At 37.4% G+C, this 17,292-nt stretch overlaps 1 protein-coding gene across 3 annotated transcripts in view; it reads right to left on the bottom strand.

The window, feature by feature from the left end:
• The window catches only part of MAGI2 (membrane associated guanylate kinase, WW and PDZ domain containing 2), a 1,320,571-nt gene that overhangs the window by 447,162 nt on the left and 856,117 nt on the right, over positions 1–17,292 (bottom strand). For all 3 annotated transcript variants that reach the window (XM_032401138.1, XM_032401137.1, XM_032401139.1), the window contains exon 4: positions 16,941–17,156. In XM_032401138.1, the coding sequence (XP_032257029.1) occupies positions 16,941–17,156 (216 nt within the window). The remainder of the gene's footprint in view (positions 1–16,940; positions 17,157–17,292) is intronic.

Raw genomic sequence — 17,292 nt, 5'->3', positions numbered from 1 at the left:
CCATGCCAAACTCACAATGGAGATGTCATGTCAGAGAGTTCTTGGCTGGAGAGAATCAATTCGAGAGACAACAGTATATAGCTAGACTGCATTATAATTGAAGCCAGAGGAGTGAATGAAATTGCCTAGAGAGACAGTGCAGCAAGTAGGAACTAGGATCCCTAGAGCAGCTGTCTGAGGAATTCCCACATTTAACGGTCAGTGAGAGAATGATTAGGAAACAGCAGCCAGGGAAGTAATAGGAAAATCAGTCGATCCTCATGCCATTAAAACCAAGCAAAGAGCAATGAGGAGGAAACATTTACTACCTGTGGCCAAAGCTTCTAAATTGTCCAGCAAGATAAGGGCATAAAATCTACTGAAATTAAGGACATGAAGATCACTGGTGATATTAGCTACCAGTTATGGTAGTAGTTATAGTAGAATGGTGGGTGGGGAAGCCAGGTTGGAATGGATTAAAGAATGAATGAAAAGAAAATATATAATATACTGACAGAGAATTCATTCAAGAAGCTTAGCTATGAACAGATACACTTTTTTCTTTGACTAAAGTCTAGAGTCTTTGGAGATGTCTTAGTTATATAATGACGTGCCCAGATTATGGTGCCAAGTTCTCTCAGTTTGTTTAACATTTGTTTATTCATTCATTCATTCCTTTATTCTTATTTAATGGATCAATCATTACATTAGCAAACAGGAATTTAATAGCTACGATATGCACGATACTTGACAAGAGCTTAATGGGGGAGAGAAAAACAATTTTATCAGGCTATTGTGAACTGGCTTGATAGGAAGTAATAAGTATCACCTGCTTTCTCTACCTGAACAAAATAAGAGGGAAAAAATGAGTAAGGCAAATAGACAACCAAAACAGTCTCACATTCACTATTCGTAAAGGCTAATCTAGGGATGCAGTTTATGGTGAGAGCCAAGGACTTCTGGTAAGACCCAGAATCATGCCAAAGTACCCACAGGCAGCATGGAACCAGGGCAGGCTTCCCACTCAGGGGCAGAACCTATTCTCAGAAGAGGAATGTAGAACATCAAAAGGAAGGAAAAGAGGAGTTGAGCTAAGCAGGCCCAGATATCCTTTAAGATGCATCAGTCAGGTAAGTCACTCCACCTCTTCTGAGCAGAGTAAGTTAAGGTGCCAGTGGAGTTCAAATTAAGTATTTTCTTTGACATGCAAGACAACATGGTGGGTAGAGAGGAAGTGTCTCCCCCCAACTCTGGGTAACTCTACAGAGTACTATCGTAATGATTTATTAAGTGATACTCAACGGCACAAAAGAGTTATATACAAATTTCTAGGATGGGAATATAGCACATGGAAATAAGGATATCTAAGGGAGCTGTCTGAGGAATTCCAACATTGAGCACCCAGCTGGAGAAGGAACTGGCATTGTGTTTCCTCTATTACTAAGACAGTGGTATTAATTAATTTAGTAAATATTTGTTGAGACCCTACTAAGTGTCAGGCACTAGGCTGGGCAGTGGGCCAAAGAGAATGTGGTCCAAATGGTACATATTAGTTTGCTAGGGCTGTCGTAACAAATACCACAAACTGGATGGCTTACATGGTAGAAATGTATTATCTCACAGTTCTGGAGACTAGATATCCTAGATTAAGGGTTTGACAGGGCCATGATCCCTCTGGAGGCACTAGAGAAGGCTCTATTCCAGACCTCTCTGCTAGCTTCCGGTAGTTACTTGGTTTATGGTAGCATAACTCCAACCTTCATATAGCATTCTTACTGTGTACATGTCTGTGTCCCAATTTCACCTTTTTATAAGGACACCAGTCATACTGGATCAGGGGCCTACCCTACTCCAGTATGACTTCATCTTAACTAATTACATCTACAATGACCCTATTTCCAAATACGTTTGCATTCTGAGATGCTGGTGGTTTGGATTCCAATATATAAATTGTGGGAGGGGGAGCACAATTCAACTAATTACATAGTATATTAGGCGTGTTCAGCTTACAATTCACTGAGCATTCCTACTACATCATAATAGTTTCCCTGCTTAATAAGGAAAATAGAAGATAACTTTGCTACATTTTGGATAATATGATTATGCCTTTCTTTTGTATGAGGCTTATTATTTTTTTTAATCAGATATGTTGGGTATAAGTAACTGAGAATGTACCCATTAAGAACAGAATAGATTTTTTTAATAGATTAGTTTTTAGAGTAATTTTAAGTTTACAGCAAAATTAAGAGAAAGGTGCAGAGATTCCCCATAGGCTCCTTGCCCACCCCCATGCATAGTCTTTGAATTATCATCCAAAGACCATAGATTAAATTACGATTCACCCTGGGTGATATATTTTATGGGTTCAGACAAATGTATAATGACATGTATCCACCATTATAATATCATACAAAGTCTCACTGCTCTAAAAATCCTCCATGCTCTGCCAATTCATCCTGCCCTCCCCTCTAACTCCTGGCAACCACAGTGATGTTTTTACTGTCTCCATAGTTTTGCCTTATCTGGAATGTCATATGGTATAGACATTTTCAGATTGGCTTCTTTCACTTCAATATGCATTTAAGTCTATCCAATGTATTTTAATGGCTTATAGCTCCTTTCTTCTTAGCAATGAAAAATACTCCATTATCTGGATACACCACCCAAGCTGATTTTTAGTAATAAAAGGATGGGAAAGAACAGATCTTACATGCCAACCAAGGGTGCACGTGTTAGCACTCCTCTCCTCTCATGGAGTTCAGCTTAGACGAGCATGGGTACAAATGTGCCCTCACACAAATCTCATTTGTGTAAGATCTGTAGTTTGAGAAGACCTAGACTATTTAAGTTTTGACTAAGAAGGAACCAAATAATCCATGCATATGTTTAGTTTTATAGTGGTGGGAAGCTATTTCTTGATTAGAAGTAGTCATGTAGCGGGGCACCTGGGTGGCTCAGTCATTAAGCATCTGCCTTTGGCTCAGGTCATGGTCCCAGGGTCCTGGGATCAAGCCCTGCATCGGGCTCCCTGCTCCGCGGGAAGCCTCCTTCTCCCTCTCCCACTCCCCCGGCTTGTGTTCCCTCTCTCACTGTGTTACCTCTCTGTCAAATAAATAAATAAAATTAAAAAAAAAAAAAAGAAGTAGTCATGTAGAACTGCCCTTTTTGCCTTCCAAGACATATTTTTCAGCATGACTTTATTGTTAAATCTAAACATGAATTTTTTGGATATGTAAATGTAATTTTTTTTCCTAAGATGCTTGCTGCTGAAGTGAACAGACTTTATCAAACACTGGTATTTTTGAGCATTTCATTGTGCATTTCTAGGTCACTTAGATGCCTTGCAAACAAGAACAAGGCATGTTTTGTTTTGTTTCACAAACAATAGAATCAAAGAATATTTCAATAAAGAAGGAACACCTCTTTTTTAAAGAATGGCAATGATGAAAAAAATTTCTCTTTGACAAGAACTGTTGAATTTCCTAGAAACTCTACAGCAACACTGAGACATAAAATAGACATTGACAATGTACATTCTTATAAATGAGGACCTATAAAAAACACATTTTATGTACACTTTTACTGTTGTGAAGAATTAAGAAATAATTTTTTCCATCTCTCCTACCCTAATGGTATTTTGTTAGATTTAGCAAATCCTTTTCTTCTTCCCATAAGGAATTCAGAAGAACTCAAAGATCTGTGTACATAGTAGAGGGACTGAAAGCCATTTAATTGGAAGAGAATTAAATGTATGCATTTTTGCATTCAGTCCAGCTCGCATAAATCCTATGGCTCTGGTCCAGTCTAAGGTTTTGATATAGAACAATCTGTATGGTTGCCATTTCATTTGCTTACAAAGGCAACAGATTGCCTTTCGGACAGAAGACTAAGGATAAATCAGAATGCCGTGGCTTTGAATGTTCCCACTCAGTTTTATTAAAGAATAATCACAAACCAAGATAAAACCATTTCAAGAAGAATGCCTGTTTTATACCTTATCCATATTTTCACTTGACATGGTCTATACATGTAGTTAATGTTTAGCCTTCTGTAATTGCCAACCTTCAAAATGAGGGAAAATAATGTTTTTAAGCTAGACAGGAAATTGTTGATTTTATTTCTTGAACAGTCATAAAATTTGAATTTCCAAAATTTGTTTTACCTTGTGAGAGCTCTGTGATTTGTATTTCTAATGGCTACGTGACAAATTTTAATAAATCTAATAATTTTTTTCTCCTGTACTCATATTATTTCTTTGGAAAGAAGCATGGCTAGAGAACATTTAACAGGGGGAAAAAAAATGAGGAACATATTTGTACCTAATAAGAAAAGAGAATAGGAATAATTTGAGATAATTTTTTTCTTTTGCTTTCTGTTTAGCGATTCTCAGGTAACAGAGCAAACACACTCCACAAGAAGCAATAGAACATAATCGCTAAGGCTGGTATCAGACTGCCTGGGTTTGAATCTGTTCTTTACAGTATGATGTTGAGCAAGGTATTTAAACCCTCAATTTCCTTAACTGTATGACCGGAATAATAATATCACCTACCTATAAGCATTAGATATGACATGCATAGAAATTGCTTAGAGCAGTAAACTATTAAAACATAGTAGGTGTTCAGTAAATGTCACATATTATTATCGGTGAATTCTATTACTTAAAATACTAAATAAATTGCATAGTGAAATCAGTCAAGCAACCTAAATGATCACTCTTGACAGAAAAAAGAAGTGTGGTCAAGTTTGCATAATTTCAAAGATATTAGATTTTTTTTTTTTTTTAAAGATTTTATTTATTTATTTGAGAGAGAGAATGAGAGACAGAGAGCATGAGAGGGAGGAGGGTCAGAGGGAGAAGCAGACTCCCTGCCGAGCAGGGAGCCCGATGCGGGACTCGATCCCGGGACTCCAGGATCATGACCTGAGCCGAAGGCAGTCGCTTAACCAACTGAGCCACCCAGGCGCCCGATATTAGATTTTTTTTAAATACAATTACTAAAAAAGAGAGAGAGAGAGATACACATGAAGCTAACAGTTCCTTTTTAAAAAGTGTTCACATAAATTGAGTTTTTCTTCCTCCGTTGAGACATGTTTGGGTGTTAAGTGATTTAAAAGAGGGAAAATAATCCTCAGATAATAATCCACACTTTTTTTTCAAGTTCTGTATTATCTCCTGCAGAGTTTTGCATTTGACCTTGCTGGGCATGAGGGGCTGCTACTGAGCTATCAGCTCGGCAACGCTTTGGCTCCACTGAGGGTACAGACTTAACGCAGAATCAGAGACTTGGCTTCCCAATTTTATACTAGCCCAAGGCTTAGTATCCTCATATATTCCCAGGGCAACCTTGGCTTTCAAGTCTGTTTATAACAGATTCCTCCCCACTTTGGTTTCTGCTCATTTGTGGTAGGAACCATGGCAGTAGATGGGCTGGGGCTTGAAGATTTCTCCTGCTTTCTTGCCAACTCAGTAACCTCATCAAAAAGCATGTTTGTTACACTGATCCAAGATCTTACTGTTATTTTCGTGGGGGTGGGGGCTGCCAGAGCATGATCCTCACTTCACTTCTAGAAGCTGAAGTTGTTAGTTAAAATTTGAACCCCAGGGTCTTGTACATGAATGAACATTTCAGGGCTGACTTTTAAACAAGAGAAAAATATCGTTGCAATTGATTTTCTATTATGGCCATACTATAGATTATATCCTATAGTGAAAAGTGGAGGGTATTCCGTCTTCAGAAAGGAAGCAGTCATGCAGTGGTCACCTGCATTCTATGTAGCCAGTTGATTAAAAGAGGTCCAGATGATAGCTTATTGCTAACAGAGTGCTCTCACCAATTTTCCAAAAACTTCTAAAATAAAAACAGGAATTATATGGGTGCTAAAATGTTTGACATTGAATGATTAGTGAATTTTTGCTTATCATTTAAAAAACCAACTACTTTTTTGATGTGCTAAAATATGCACATGGACGAAATCCAAAAGTACAAAGGGAAAATACAGTGCAAAGTAGGTTTCCCTCCTGTTTCTACTCCCAGTGCTGCAGCAATCCAGTTAGCAAAGATGATTACTTCTCTGCTTCTTCAGAGATAGTTCTATATACACTGATTACTGACTTTTAGGTAGTGGTTTTTTTTGTTTGTTTGTTTGTTTTACTTAGTTCTGCTAAAAGTGTTTCTAAATTCTAAAAACAATGCATTACATAAGTTCTTTTTTTTGTTGTTTTCACTTAAATTCCAGTTCGTTAACATACAGTGTAATATTATTTTCAAGTATACAATGTAGTGATTCAACACATCCATACAACACCTGGTGCTCATCACAACAAGTGAACCCATCCCCCCACCCACCTCCCCTCTGGTAACCATCAGTTTGTTCTCTATAGTTAAAAGTCTGTTTCCTGGGGGGTGCCTGGGTGGCTCAGTCGATTAAGTGTCTGCCTTCGGCTCAGGTCATGATCCTAGGGTCCTGGGAGCCTGCTTCTCCCTCTCCCTCTGCCTGCCCTCTGCCTACTTGTGTTCTCTTTCTCTCTGTCAAATAAATTAATAAAATCTTAAAAAAAAAAAAAAAGTCTGCTTCCTGGTTTGCTCCCTCTCCTTTTTCTCCCCCCCTTTGTTTGTTTGTTTCTTAAATTCCACGTATGAGTGAAATCATATGGTATTTGTCTTTCTCTGACTGACTTACTCTGCTTAGCGTTATATTCTCTATCTTCATCCATCTCGTTGCAAATGGCAAGATTTCATTCTTTTTTATGGCTGAGGAATATTCCATTGTATATGTATACCACATCTTTTTTATTCAATCATCAGTTGATGGACATTTGGGCTGTCTCCATAATTTGGCTATTGTAGATAATGCCGCTATATACATTGGGGTGCATGTGTCCCTTCGAATTAGTGTTTTTGTATTCTTTTGGTAAATAACTAGTAGTGCAATTGCTGGGTCATAGGGTCGTTCTATTTGTAACTTTTTGAGGAAACTCCATACTGCCTTCTGCAGTGGTTGCAGCAGTTTGCATTCTCACCAACAGTGCATATAAGTTCTTTTCCTATAAGGTATGTGAATGAGGAGGGGTGGCCCTTAGACACAGTGGCAATTTATATATATAAAACTTATAGATATAGATATAGATATTTAGATAATATAAAAAATAAACCTAGAATAAAATATTAGAATTAGGGAAAGTTAGGGTAGCAATTAACTATGCTTCTGATTTTTGAAACGATATATCAGTTGAGGAAGCAGAAATTCCCAGTCCTGTAAAGAAATGATTTTCTATCTGTAGTATTTGTAAGCAAATTGCATCTCATCCATTCAGGGGAGCTAGCCAGGAAAATGTGAATTACTAACAAATCATATTTGATACCTCAAAATTATTTTTCATCTCTATCTGAAACCCTCAGTTGGTTATAGGATCTTTGGAGCACTAACAGAACAAAATGTGAAATTAGGAAAATAGAAGAGTCAAGGACTATGAGTAGAAGATGACAAGGAAAAAAAAAAAATCCAAGATATAAAAAACTAAATTGTAAAGACTCACTAGGAAGATTAGTAGAGGGAATTATTTCCCATCAACAGGGGAGAAGAGCTGCCTTGATTAGCATATTTTCTTCTTTCTGCAATATTTTTTTCACATTTTAATAAAAGTAGACTGGAATAATGGCAATAAAATGAATCCTCATAGCTTTGAAACTGTATATGTGAAATGATTTTAATAATGTAATACATTTGAAAGATGTTTATCATATAGAAACAAGTCCCCCAAACCCTCAACTAACTTTGGGGTAAGAGAAACTGATATAAGTATTGAAAATATTCAAAGACCAAAGCAAGATACAAAGTGAAATACAGGACATAAATGTGCAATATCTTTTAGATCTTGCTTTCAAAATTCTGAAAAAATTCCAGGAGACTAGTGCTATATAAAACATAACATCGCCTTGCGAAGTTTTATGAACATCAAAGGGTGTGAAAGAGGAAAAAAAGAAGACTTTATTTCATTTTGATCTTGATAATTCAAGTGCTATTCTCTGGGGCCAAATTGGAATCAAGGTATTGTTTGATGAGAGCAAGAAGTCAATTAGGAGGAAAAAATGAGGTGCTCTTCCCAGCAATGGAGCTCTGTCGAAGGAATGAGTGTGCACAGAGACCTTCCCTCTCTCTTCAAGAACAAAGTCCAGCCCTCAGCCAGAAATAACTAGAGCACTCTTTGTCTGGCAATAAAGTAGCTGAGATTTCACACTGCAATTACAATCTCTTCTTATGAGGAGAAATATGAGACAAGGTAATGGAACACAGAGTGAAAATCAGACCTAGAAAGAATGGATGGCTATGACTAGAAATACGATTAAGCTCTAAGGATGCCTGGAGAACCTGAAAACACTGAAACACGGCCACCAGTCCTCAGGCTCTCTGCAAGCACTGTACAAGCCCGAGTGTTGCCCTGGTTGTTCTTGCTCCGAATTCCTCATTCGTGTATCAAATCTTTCTCTTAACACACATCATACAAACCCTCAGAGAAGTAGAAAAACACTCTCCACACAGGTTGAGGGCAAGATCCCCAACATGCTGAATCAGTGTGAGGGCATGAAGAGGTTCAAATAATGCATCGCTTTTAGTTTAACAGCAAAGTGAGTTGGCCTTGACTTGAAGTGATATTCATGAAACTAATCATGATTTCAACTTTTCCCCAATGCTGTATTTACAATTACTACTGTAGTTCATAAGCAGGAGCTCTAAAATGACTATCTTATTACTTTATAATCACACCCAGATACTCAGAACATTTGACAATCAGGGCGCTTCTAACTTTTAAATAATCATTTTAAGAAAAGATGCCCCTGACTTATAAATGGAATGTCTAATTTTAGAAGGTTAACTTAAAATAGTCCCCAGAATTTGCCCCATCTGATGGAAAGATAAAACCTAGTACAGTGTTTGGGAACAAGATCATAAAATTAAGCCTCCCCCCCGCCCAGAAAAAAAAGAAAGAAAGAAAGAAAAGAAGAAAAAGATAAAGATCTGAGTGGATACACAGATCACAGTCTCTGTGAACCCACACAAAAATAAGCAGGGGATAGGCACTGGGGTGGTTTCAGAGTGGGCTATTATTCACAGGAAAACAGCGAGATTCACTATGGAGGACATAATTCTTTTGACAGTGACAGGACCTCATTCACAGAACCAGGACTGATGGTACATGCACAGTCAGCGTGCCAAGCAGCACAGGACCTGGATGCGGGTCCCTAATGGTGAACTGAGATCATTGCTGAGGACACTCGGTGACCACATAAGGGACACTCTGTTTGCTCTCTGGGAGAGGCAGTTCATTCGCACTAATTGAGGGCTTGGGGGCCTGGAGAAGGCAGCTCTGTGTACACATACTGTATTCCCTTTGTTGGTGAAGGTAGCTCTCACGGGCCCTGTTCCTCCTGGCATTGTGTGTGTGTGTGTATTAACAGAGAGAGTTAGCTGCCTTTAAAATATATGTGCATTTCTAATTCCTTGCACTAGGCTTACTAATAGCTAGTGAGGGGAAGTTACAATATAATAGTGAATTACTTTCCGGAAAAGTTTAGCAGATAATTCATGGAATAAAAGAAATCCAAGAAAGCTTAACCCAGTTACTGTGGTTTACAGGATTTTCTTTTCTTCAAAAAAGTTCAATCTTAAAAACAAAACAAAACAAAACAAAAAACTATCTACTTATTATCCACCTATTCTGTATTTTATTTTAATTCTGGCATAGTTAACCTACAGTGTTATATTAGTTTTGGGTGTACAATATAGTGATTCAACATCCACCTATTTTTGGTATTTTCACAGAGAAAGTGAATAATTCTCATCTCTAAGAATATACATTTTCAAATATAATTCTACATAATTTTCTTTAGTTCTCATATAACTTTTGCAGGAACATAAGATCAGGAATGTCATATCTTTCAAACTTAGAAGCAATGCATGAGGAAGACACTGAACAGTGTAAAATGAGCATGAAATACTAATCATGTAAAACTCTGACATTCTCTAGAGGTTTGGTTGACTAAAAAAATACAGATTTACAAGTTCTTCAAATATTTGAAGATCTAACTAATCACTGACATGGGTAAACAAAAAAGTAAAAGTAGCCCTTGTCCTAGCAATGTTTACAATATATGTGGGGATGCCAGACATGCACATTATGAAAAGTCAGCTACAAGTACCAGGCTAATCAATATCTTCCAAATGAATGAAGAGTGTAAAATTGTACTTCAATAATTCAGAGATGGACAGTTTCAACTTTTTATTATGGGAGTCAACAAGTGATTTCTTGGGAATATCAACATTTTTTATTGAATTCTGACTAAAAGAATAGGAGGTTACAATATGGAGAAGGCCTTATCAAACAGGTAGAGGTGTTTTATGAGTATGGGATGCAGATGAGAGAAGAGATGGGGGAGTCATGGAGGCCAAAGCTAACAGAGACGTTGCGGTCAAATGTGGGAGGACCTGAGGGGTTGCCCAAGGAGTTTGGAGCAGTAGAAATGGAAGCCCATCCAAGTTTTGGGAAGGATAATTACATGATCAAGTTCTGGTTCAAGAATCTTTAGGCTAACTGAACATAAAAAAAAAAAAAGAGAGAGAGAGAGAGAGAAGTGAGTCACTAAGTATAGCCCATACTCAAGGGGAGGGGAATTAAACTCTACCTCCTGAAGGGGGAAATATGAAAGAATTTGTGGATATATTTTAAAATCACCCCCACATGATCTTAAATGTACATCTATTTGTATGGATTTATGTAATAAATGAATGACAAACTTGTTTTAAAAAAAAAAAGAATCTTTGGGCGCCTGGGTGGCTCAGTTGGTTAAGCAACTGCCTTCAGCTCAGGTCATGATTCTGGAGTCCCGGGATGGAGTCCCACATCGGGCTCCCTGCTCAGCGGGGAGTCTGCTTCTCCCTCTGACCCTTCCCCTCTCATGCTCTCTGTCTCCCATTCTCTCTCTCAGATAAATAAATAAAATCTTTAAAAAAAAAAAAAAAGAATCTTTAATTGATGGAAGAATAACAGGCAATTTGATAGGGATGGAGCCTGGAGGAATTAGATCCCTTAGGGGATTGTGGTCCACAAATGAGGTGATAAAGCAGTAATCTAGGACGATGACATTTGGAAAAAAGAGATTAAAACTACAGGCCTAGTGATCTTTTATATCCAATATTATAAAGCAAGGCTGGGGGAAAGAAGTATCAAAGAACTCTGAGGTATCTGGGTGAAAAGCAGAATTTGAAAAATCAAGTAAAGGCCTTTATGAGTTGATTTGCTTGTGAAGTGGAATGTTGCATTTAAGTTGCTATAGGAATGCTTAGGAGGGGCAGTCCAGTTTGAAATACGGCCCTGGAACGTAAGAGAAAAGTGAAGGCTGCGGGTAAATCTACAGTATTTGAAGCTACAGGGCTGGATGCCACAAGATAAAGACGTTTAAGTATAGGTGAGGTTAATGTCACGGAAAGGTTTCCTGGGGATATGAATTTTAAATACCAGTTTAAAGACAGATTCTCTAAGATGATGTAAGGCTATTTCATCCTTATGGAGGTCAGGCATCATTTTGTCCTCAGCATGGTTAACAGCCCAGAGAAAGTTGGTGGAAAGGGGATGAATTCAGGTATTCCCGGGCTCAGATCTCGATTCTGTTACTAAATTAACTATCACCTTAGTTAAGTACCTTAAGCTAAACTTCAGCATATTCTTTGTTAAGCAATCATACTATGATTATGGAATAAGAGAATTTATGTACTATATGTCGAGCCCATCTTATGCACTCATTAACAGAGAGTTGCCATTATTTACTTTATCTTCATTTTTATTTTTGTAGCTTTCAGTATCAACAAGAATCGAACTACATTTCTAAGGATAGAACTATATTGACTTCTATCACCAAAGTAACGTGTCAGAGAGAGAAACATTTCTGATCTGAGACACTGAAAGATCATTCTATGGCTTTTCTTGGTGATATGGGCTAAATCCATCTGTCTGATGTAATTTTGAGCAAAAAAGGGAACCTAACATTAAGCAGTTCACATAAAATATGTGGATAATCATGGACAATGTTAGTAGCACTTCATATAGAAATTATATATTTAAAGGTGGTCACCAACTTTACATAAATATGGCCTGAAAGTAAAAGGAATGTGTAGTTCTAAGTTGAAAGGAGAAAAGATGAAGAAAATGAGTAATAGGAGTAAATCGAGGACTCCTCTAAAATCTATTTACATGAAGAAAATAATTCATTTCAGTAAAGTATAAAGTATAAAGAGGTAGGTTTAATCCTTAAATACAGAATATTATTTAAAAAATAGGAATTTTTTTTATATCCACATAGCCATGTAAGTTGAGTTGCATATGATTTCCAGAAATGAAAGAAATAAGAAACTTTCGGTAGGTAGAAGCTTATAATGTCTCTTTTAAAGGGGTACAAGTGAAATAGTGGTCATGTGTATACATGTTGCTGAGAAACGTATTTATGCTTCTATTTGGTGCTGTAAGACTCCAGATAGCATTGCAGCTAAGAACATGGGTTCTGGATCGATACTTCCTATATATAAATGCTGGTTACTGGGCAAATTACTTACCTGTAGTGTATCTCAGTGTCCTAATCTATGAAATAGTACCTAGCCTGTAAAATCCGTTAAGAGAATTAAGTGAACTAGTACACATAATGAAGTTAGGGAGTTCCTAGCACATGGTAAGCATCCAAAAGAAGTTATTTTTTACATTATTTATTATCATTATTATCAGTATTTTTATGTAATGGAATAAAATTACCTCAGTAAGCTTTCCTCAACTCTCTAAATGCACCACATCGATTATACTATGTATGGTCTGAATTGAAGTCTGTTATTAATTAGTATTATAGGCTCCTAGTTGGTACAAGGCAGTAACTAAAATTTAAGCAACAATTTTCTCAATATTGTTGGAAGTGTCTTATATCTGGTGACGGAGTATGGGAAGAAAAACAAAGGCAGGATAAAGACCCTCAGCTAGAAAAAAATATGTGTCGAGGTTCAAAGGGTGAAGAGCTGAGTGAATGTATATGAGAGGGAGGCAAAGTGAATCCTAAAATTTCTGTTGGATAAACATAAAGAAAAACAAAGATTTCTAATAAGGAATGACAGACCAATTTCTGGTTTGGGGCTGTTTCCTCCATCTTTGAACACTAGGTGAAGAGCTGCCTAATTTACATGTCTCTCATCTGCCACAAGGGAAAGAACAAGACTGCATAAGGGCCATTTGCCCAGTCAGGCTTACAGAGCCACTGGAAGCATCTGTAAGCATTTGTGGCATCTATTGAGCATCCAGGCATCCCAGAGTTTGCCTGGGCAGTTGTTTTCTACAGTCCTCAGGCTGAGAGGTCCAGGAACAGACACACTGTTAGGGCTGGTTAAGAAGAGTGCAAACTGATCCATTTTCCTTGGGGTCCTTAAGACTTCCTAGCCAAAAACAAACAAGCACACACACAAACTAAATCCCAATTCCTTATGTCTAATATGTATGAATTGAAAGGAATAGTGCTTTCTAGATTCATTATGACCCCCAATTAAATAAATTTCTAGTTTACAAATCTGTGGGTCAAGAATGCTTCATTTGATTTGCCCTATACAGAGTAGACATGAAATAGAGACCAATGATTCAGGCCCAACCAAGGACAATATTTTATGTTTTTAGCTATAAGGTGTTAACCAGTAAAAAAAAAACCTCTGTAACTGCTCTTTGATCCCCAACTTCTGCTTCTTTTGTGATTATTGCTTCCACTTGGCTGAATCATTTTGCTTCTCATATCAAAGATAACTAAGAAAACTATGTGCTATCAACTTAATTTAAATCTATTCCATAATGGATCCATATTCCATAATGAAAATTAAATATTTTGACAAAAGCATTACAGAATCAAAAAAGAAAAGGTATCCAATTGCTTGACAATTATCTGTAAACCTGTAAATTGCTTTCCTCTCATATACATTTATTCAGCTCTTTACCTTTTGAACCTCAGCACAGGGTCTTTAGTAAACAAGTTACATTATGTACCAATAGTGATTTTTAGCACTTGTATCCAGAAATCAGTGACTGGTAAGATCAGAGTATAAATTTTTCACCATTATATTAATGGAGGAGGTTGTCCTCCTCTGAGTAATCAAGATGAAACCCTTTTAGGGTTTTACACCTTGATTGGCACAGATTAGATTTTGGTCTCCTTATGTTCAAGGAAGGACATTTTTGCAGGTATTATGAACAAGGAAGGTAAAAAACAAGCTTACGAAACTTTGATAAAAATAATTGAGCATGAAAATTCAAATACTATGTCACTATAGAAACAGTACAGTGATAATTAAAAATACAGACATCAGAGTAGTTGTAGGAAATATATTATGAATAATACGTAAGCAAAGTGCATGTGTTAACATTTTTTTAAGAGCTTTAACATAGTTCTTAGATTTTCAGTGCCAACTGATATGCTGTTATTAAAAAATAACTAAAACAAAACTTTGCAAACTTACTCCAAGCTTAGAGGCTACAAGAATGACATATTTTTGCTTTAACATTTAGTTATGAATAACATAATGAAAAATATCTTTCATAATTGTAATAAAAAATTTGGCACTCTGTTAGTAATAAGCACAAGATAATAGCAAAGCCTTACGTTGTGTAAACACACTTTATATCTGCCTGATATTCTTTATATATGTGAAATGATAGGTTATAAATCAAAGAGATAACAAGTCTTTTCCTTGTTCAAGGGTGGGTGCCTTCACCAAGTCAATGTATAAAGGTGCTTTCTCAGCAAAGCTGGCGGCATCACAATTCCGGACTTCCAGCTCTATTACAAAGCTGGAATCATCAAGACAGTATGGTACTGGCACCAAAACAGACACATAGATCAATGGAACAGAACAGAGAGCCCAGAAATGGACCCTCAACTCTACGGTCAACTAATCTTCGGCAAAGCAGGCAAGAATATCTAATGGGAAAAGGACAGTCTCTTCAATAAATGGTGTTGGAAAATTGGACAGCCACATGCAGAAGAATGAAACTGGACCATTTCCTTACACCACACACAAAAATAGACTCCAAATTGTTGAAAGACCTAAGTGTGAGACAGGAGTCCATCCAAATCCTAAAGGAGAACACAGGCAGCAACCTCTTCGACCTCAGCCGCAGCAACTTCTTCCTAGAAACATCGCCAAAGGCAAGGGAAGCAAGGGCAAAAATGAACTATTGGGACTTCATTGAGATAAAAAGCTTTTGCACAGCAAAAGAAACAGTCAACAAAACCAAAAGACAACCGACAGAATGGGAGAAGATATTTGCAAATGATGTATCAGATAAAAGGCTAGTATCCAAAATCTATAAAGAACTTCTTAAACTCAACACCCAAAGAACAAATAATCCAATCAAGAAATGGGCAGAAGACATGAACAGACATTTTTCCAAAGAAGACATCCAAGTGGCCAACAGACACATGAAAAAGTGCTGAACATCACTCGGCATCAGGGAAATCCAAATCAAAACCTCAATGAGATACCACCTCACACCAGTCAGAATGGCTAAAATTAACAAGTCAGGAAACGACAGATGTTGGCGGGGATGCGGAGAAAGGGGAACCCTCCTACACTGTTGGTGGGAATGCAAACTGGTGCAGCCACTCTGGAAAACAGTATGAAGGTTGCTCAAAAAGTTGAAAATATAGCTACCCTACGATCCAGCAATTGCATTACTGGGTATTTACCCCAAAGATACAAATGTAGGGATCCGAACGGGTACGTGCACCCCGATGTTTATAGCAGCAACGTCCCCAGTAGCCAAACTGTGGAAAGAGCCAAGATGTCCATCGACAGATGAATGGATAAAGAAGATGTGGTATATATATACAATGGAATATTATGCAGCCATCAAAAGGAATGAGATCTTGCCATTTGCAACAACGTGGATGGAACTGGAGGGTGTTATGCTGAGCAAAATAAGTCAATCAGAGAAAGACATGTATCATATGACCTCACTGATATGAAGAATTCTTAACCTCAGGAAACAAACTGAGGGTTGCTGGAGAAGGGGGGGTGGGAGGGATGGAGTGGCTGGGTGATAGACATTGGGGAGGGTATGTGCCATGGTGAGCGCTGTGAATTGTGCAAGACTGTTGAATCTCAGATCTATACCTCTGAAACAAATAATGCAATATATGTTAAAAAAAGAAGAAGAAGAAGAAGAAGATAGCAGGAGGGGAAGAAGGAAGGGGGGGAAATCGGAGGGGGAGAGGAACCATGAGAGATGATGGACTCTGAAAAACAAACTGAGGGTTCTAGAGGGGAGGGGGGTGGGAGGATGGGTTAGCCTGGTGATGGGTATTAAAGAGGGCACATTCTGCATGGAGCACTGGGTGTTATGCACAAGCAATGAATCATGGAACACTACATCAAAAACTAATGATGTAATGTATGGTGATTAACATAACAATAAAAAAATTTTTAAAAAAAGGTGCTTTCTCCACATTGCCAGATTAGATGGTAAGGGTGGAGAGAAAAATATACAGACATGGTGTAGCTCCAGTCATTCTGAGGACTGTGTTCACTGAAGTTGTTAACTAAATCACATGACACAACGTCTTTTTTTTTATGACACAACCTCTTTTTACAGAACCGCGAGTATACTAAGATTTCTAAGGATAGATATTACCTAATATTAATCAGCAAAGACCCCAGACCTTTACACAATCATATTCATGACGTGTAACATTTTCTAAGATGTAGAAACCATTCATTATATTGCCATTAATACTGTGTAAGTGAAACCAAAAATTGAGGAACTTGAATTAATTGCTTGATACATCAAAATTAAAACTAATAAAAGGGATACAAGAATTACATCCTTTCCATTTAATATAATCTTCTCTTTCTGAAGGTAAATATAATCATATATATATGTGACTAACCTGGTGTTACTACTACTCCATTTCCATTGACCACAGGCCTTTCTTCCTCCTCCTCCTCAGGAGGCTCTATACTTGCTTTCTCCATGTTGCTCACTGATTTATTCCTCTTCCGTTTTCCTTCAGCACTTGGAGTGGCTCCCGGAAGTATCTGGTCTGTCACATTTAATAATAATGGTGCTGGTTCTGCTGGAGGCTTTGGCGTGCCGTAGTAATTGTCTGCAAATGATACCAAAACATTATAGAGTAAAATATTTCTCTTACTGCGTGCATAATTTGTAAAGAATGGAAATTATATGACAAATATGTATCCTGTTTCTTACATATGTGTGTATTTACACACATGCATATATAT

The sequence above is a fragment of the Phoca vitulina genome, unplaced genomic scaffold, assembly GCF_004348235.1.
Source record: "Phoca vitulina isolate PV1807 unplaced genomic scaffold, GSC_HSeal_1.0 scaffold4, whole genome shotgun sequence".
Taxonomy (NCBI): Eukaryota; Metazoa; Chordata; class Mammalia; order Carnivora; family Phocidae; genus Phoca; species Phoca vitulina.
The sequence above is the reverse complement of the archived record's forward strand: the minus strand, read 5'-3'. Positions and strand labels throughout refer to the sequence as shown.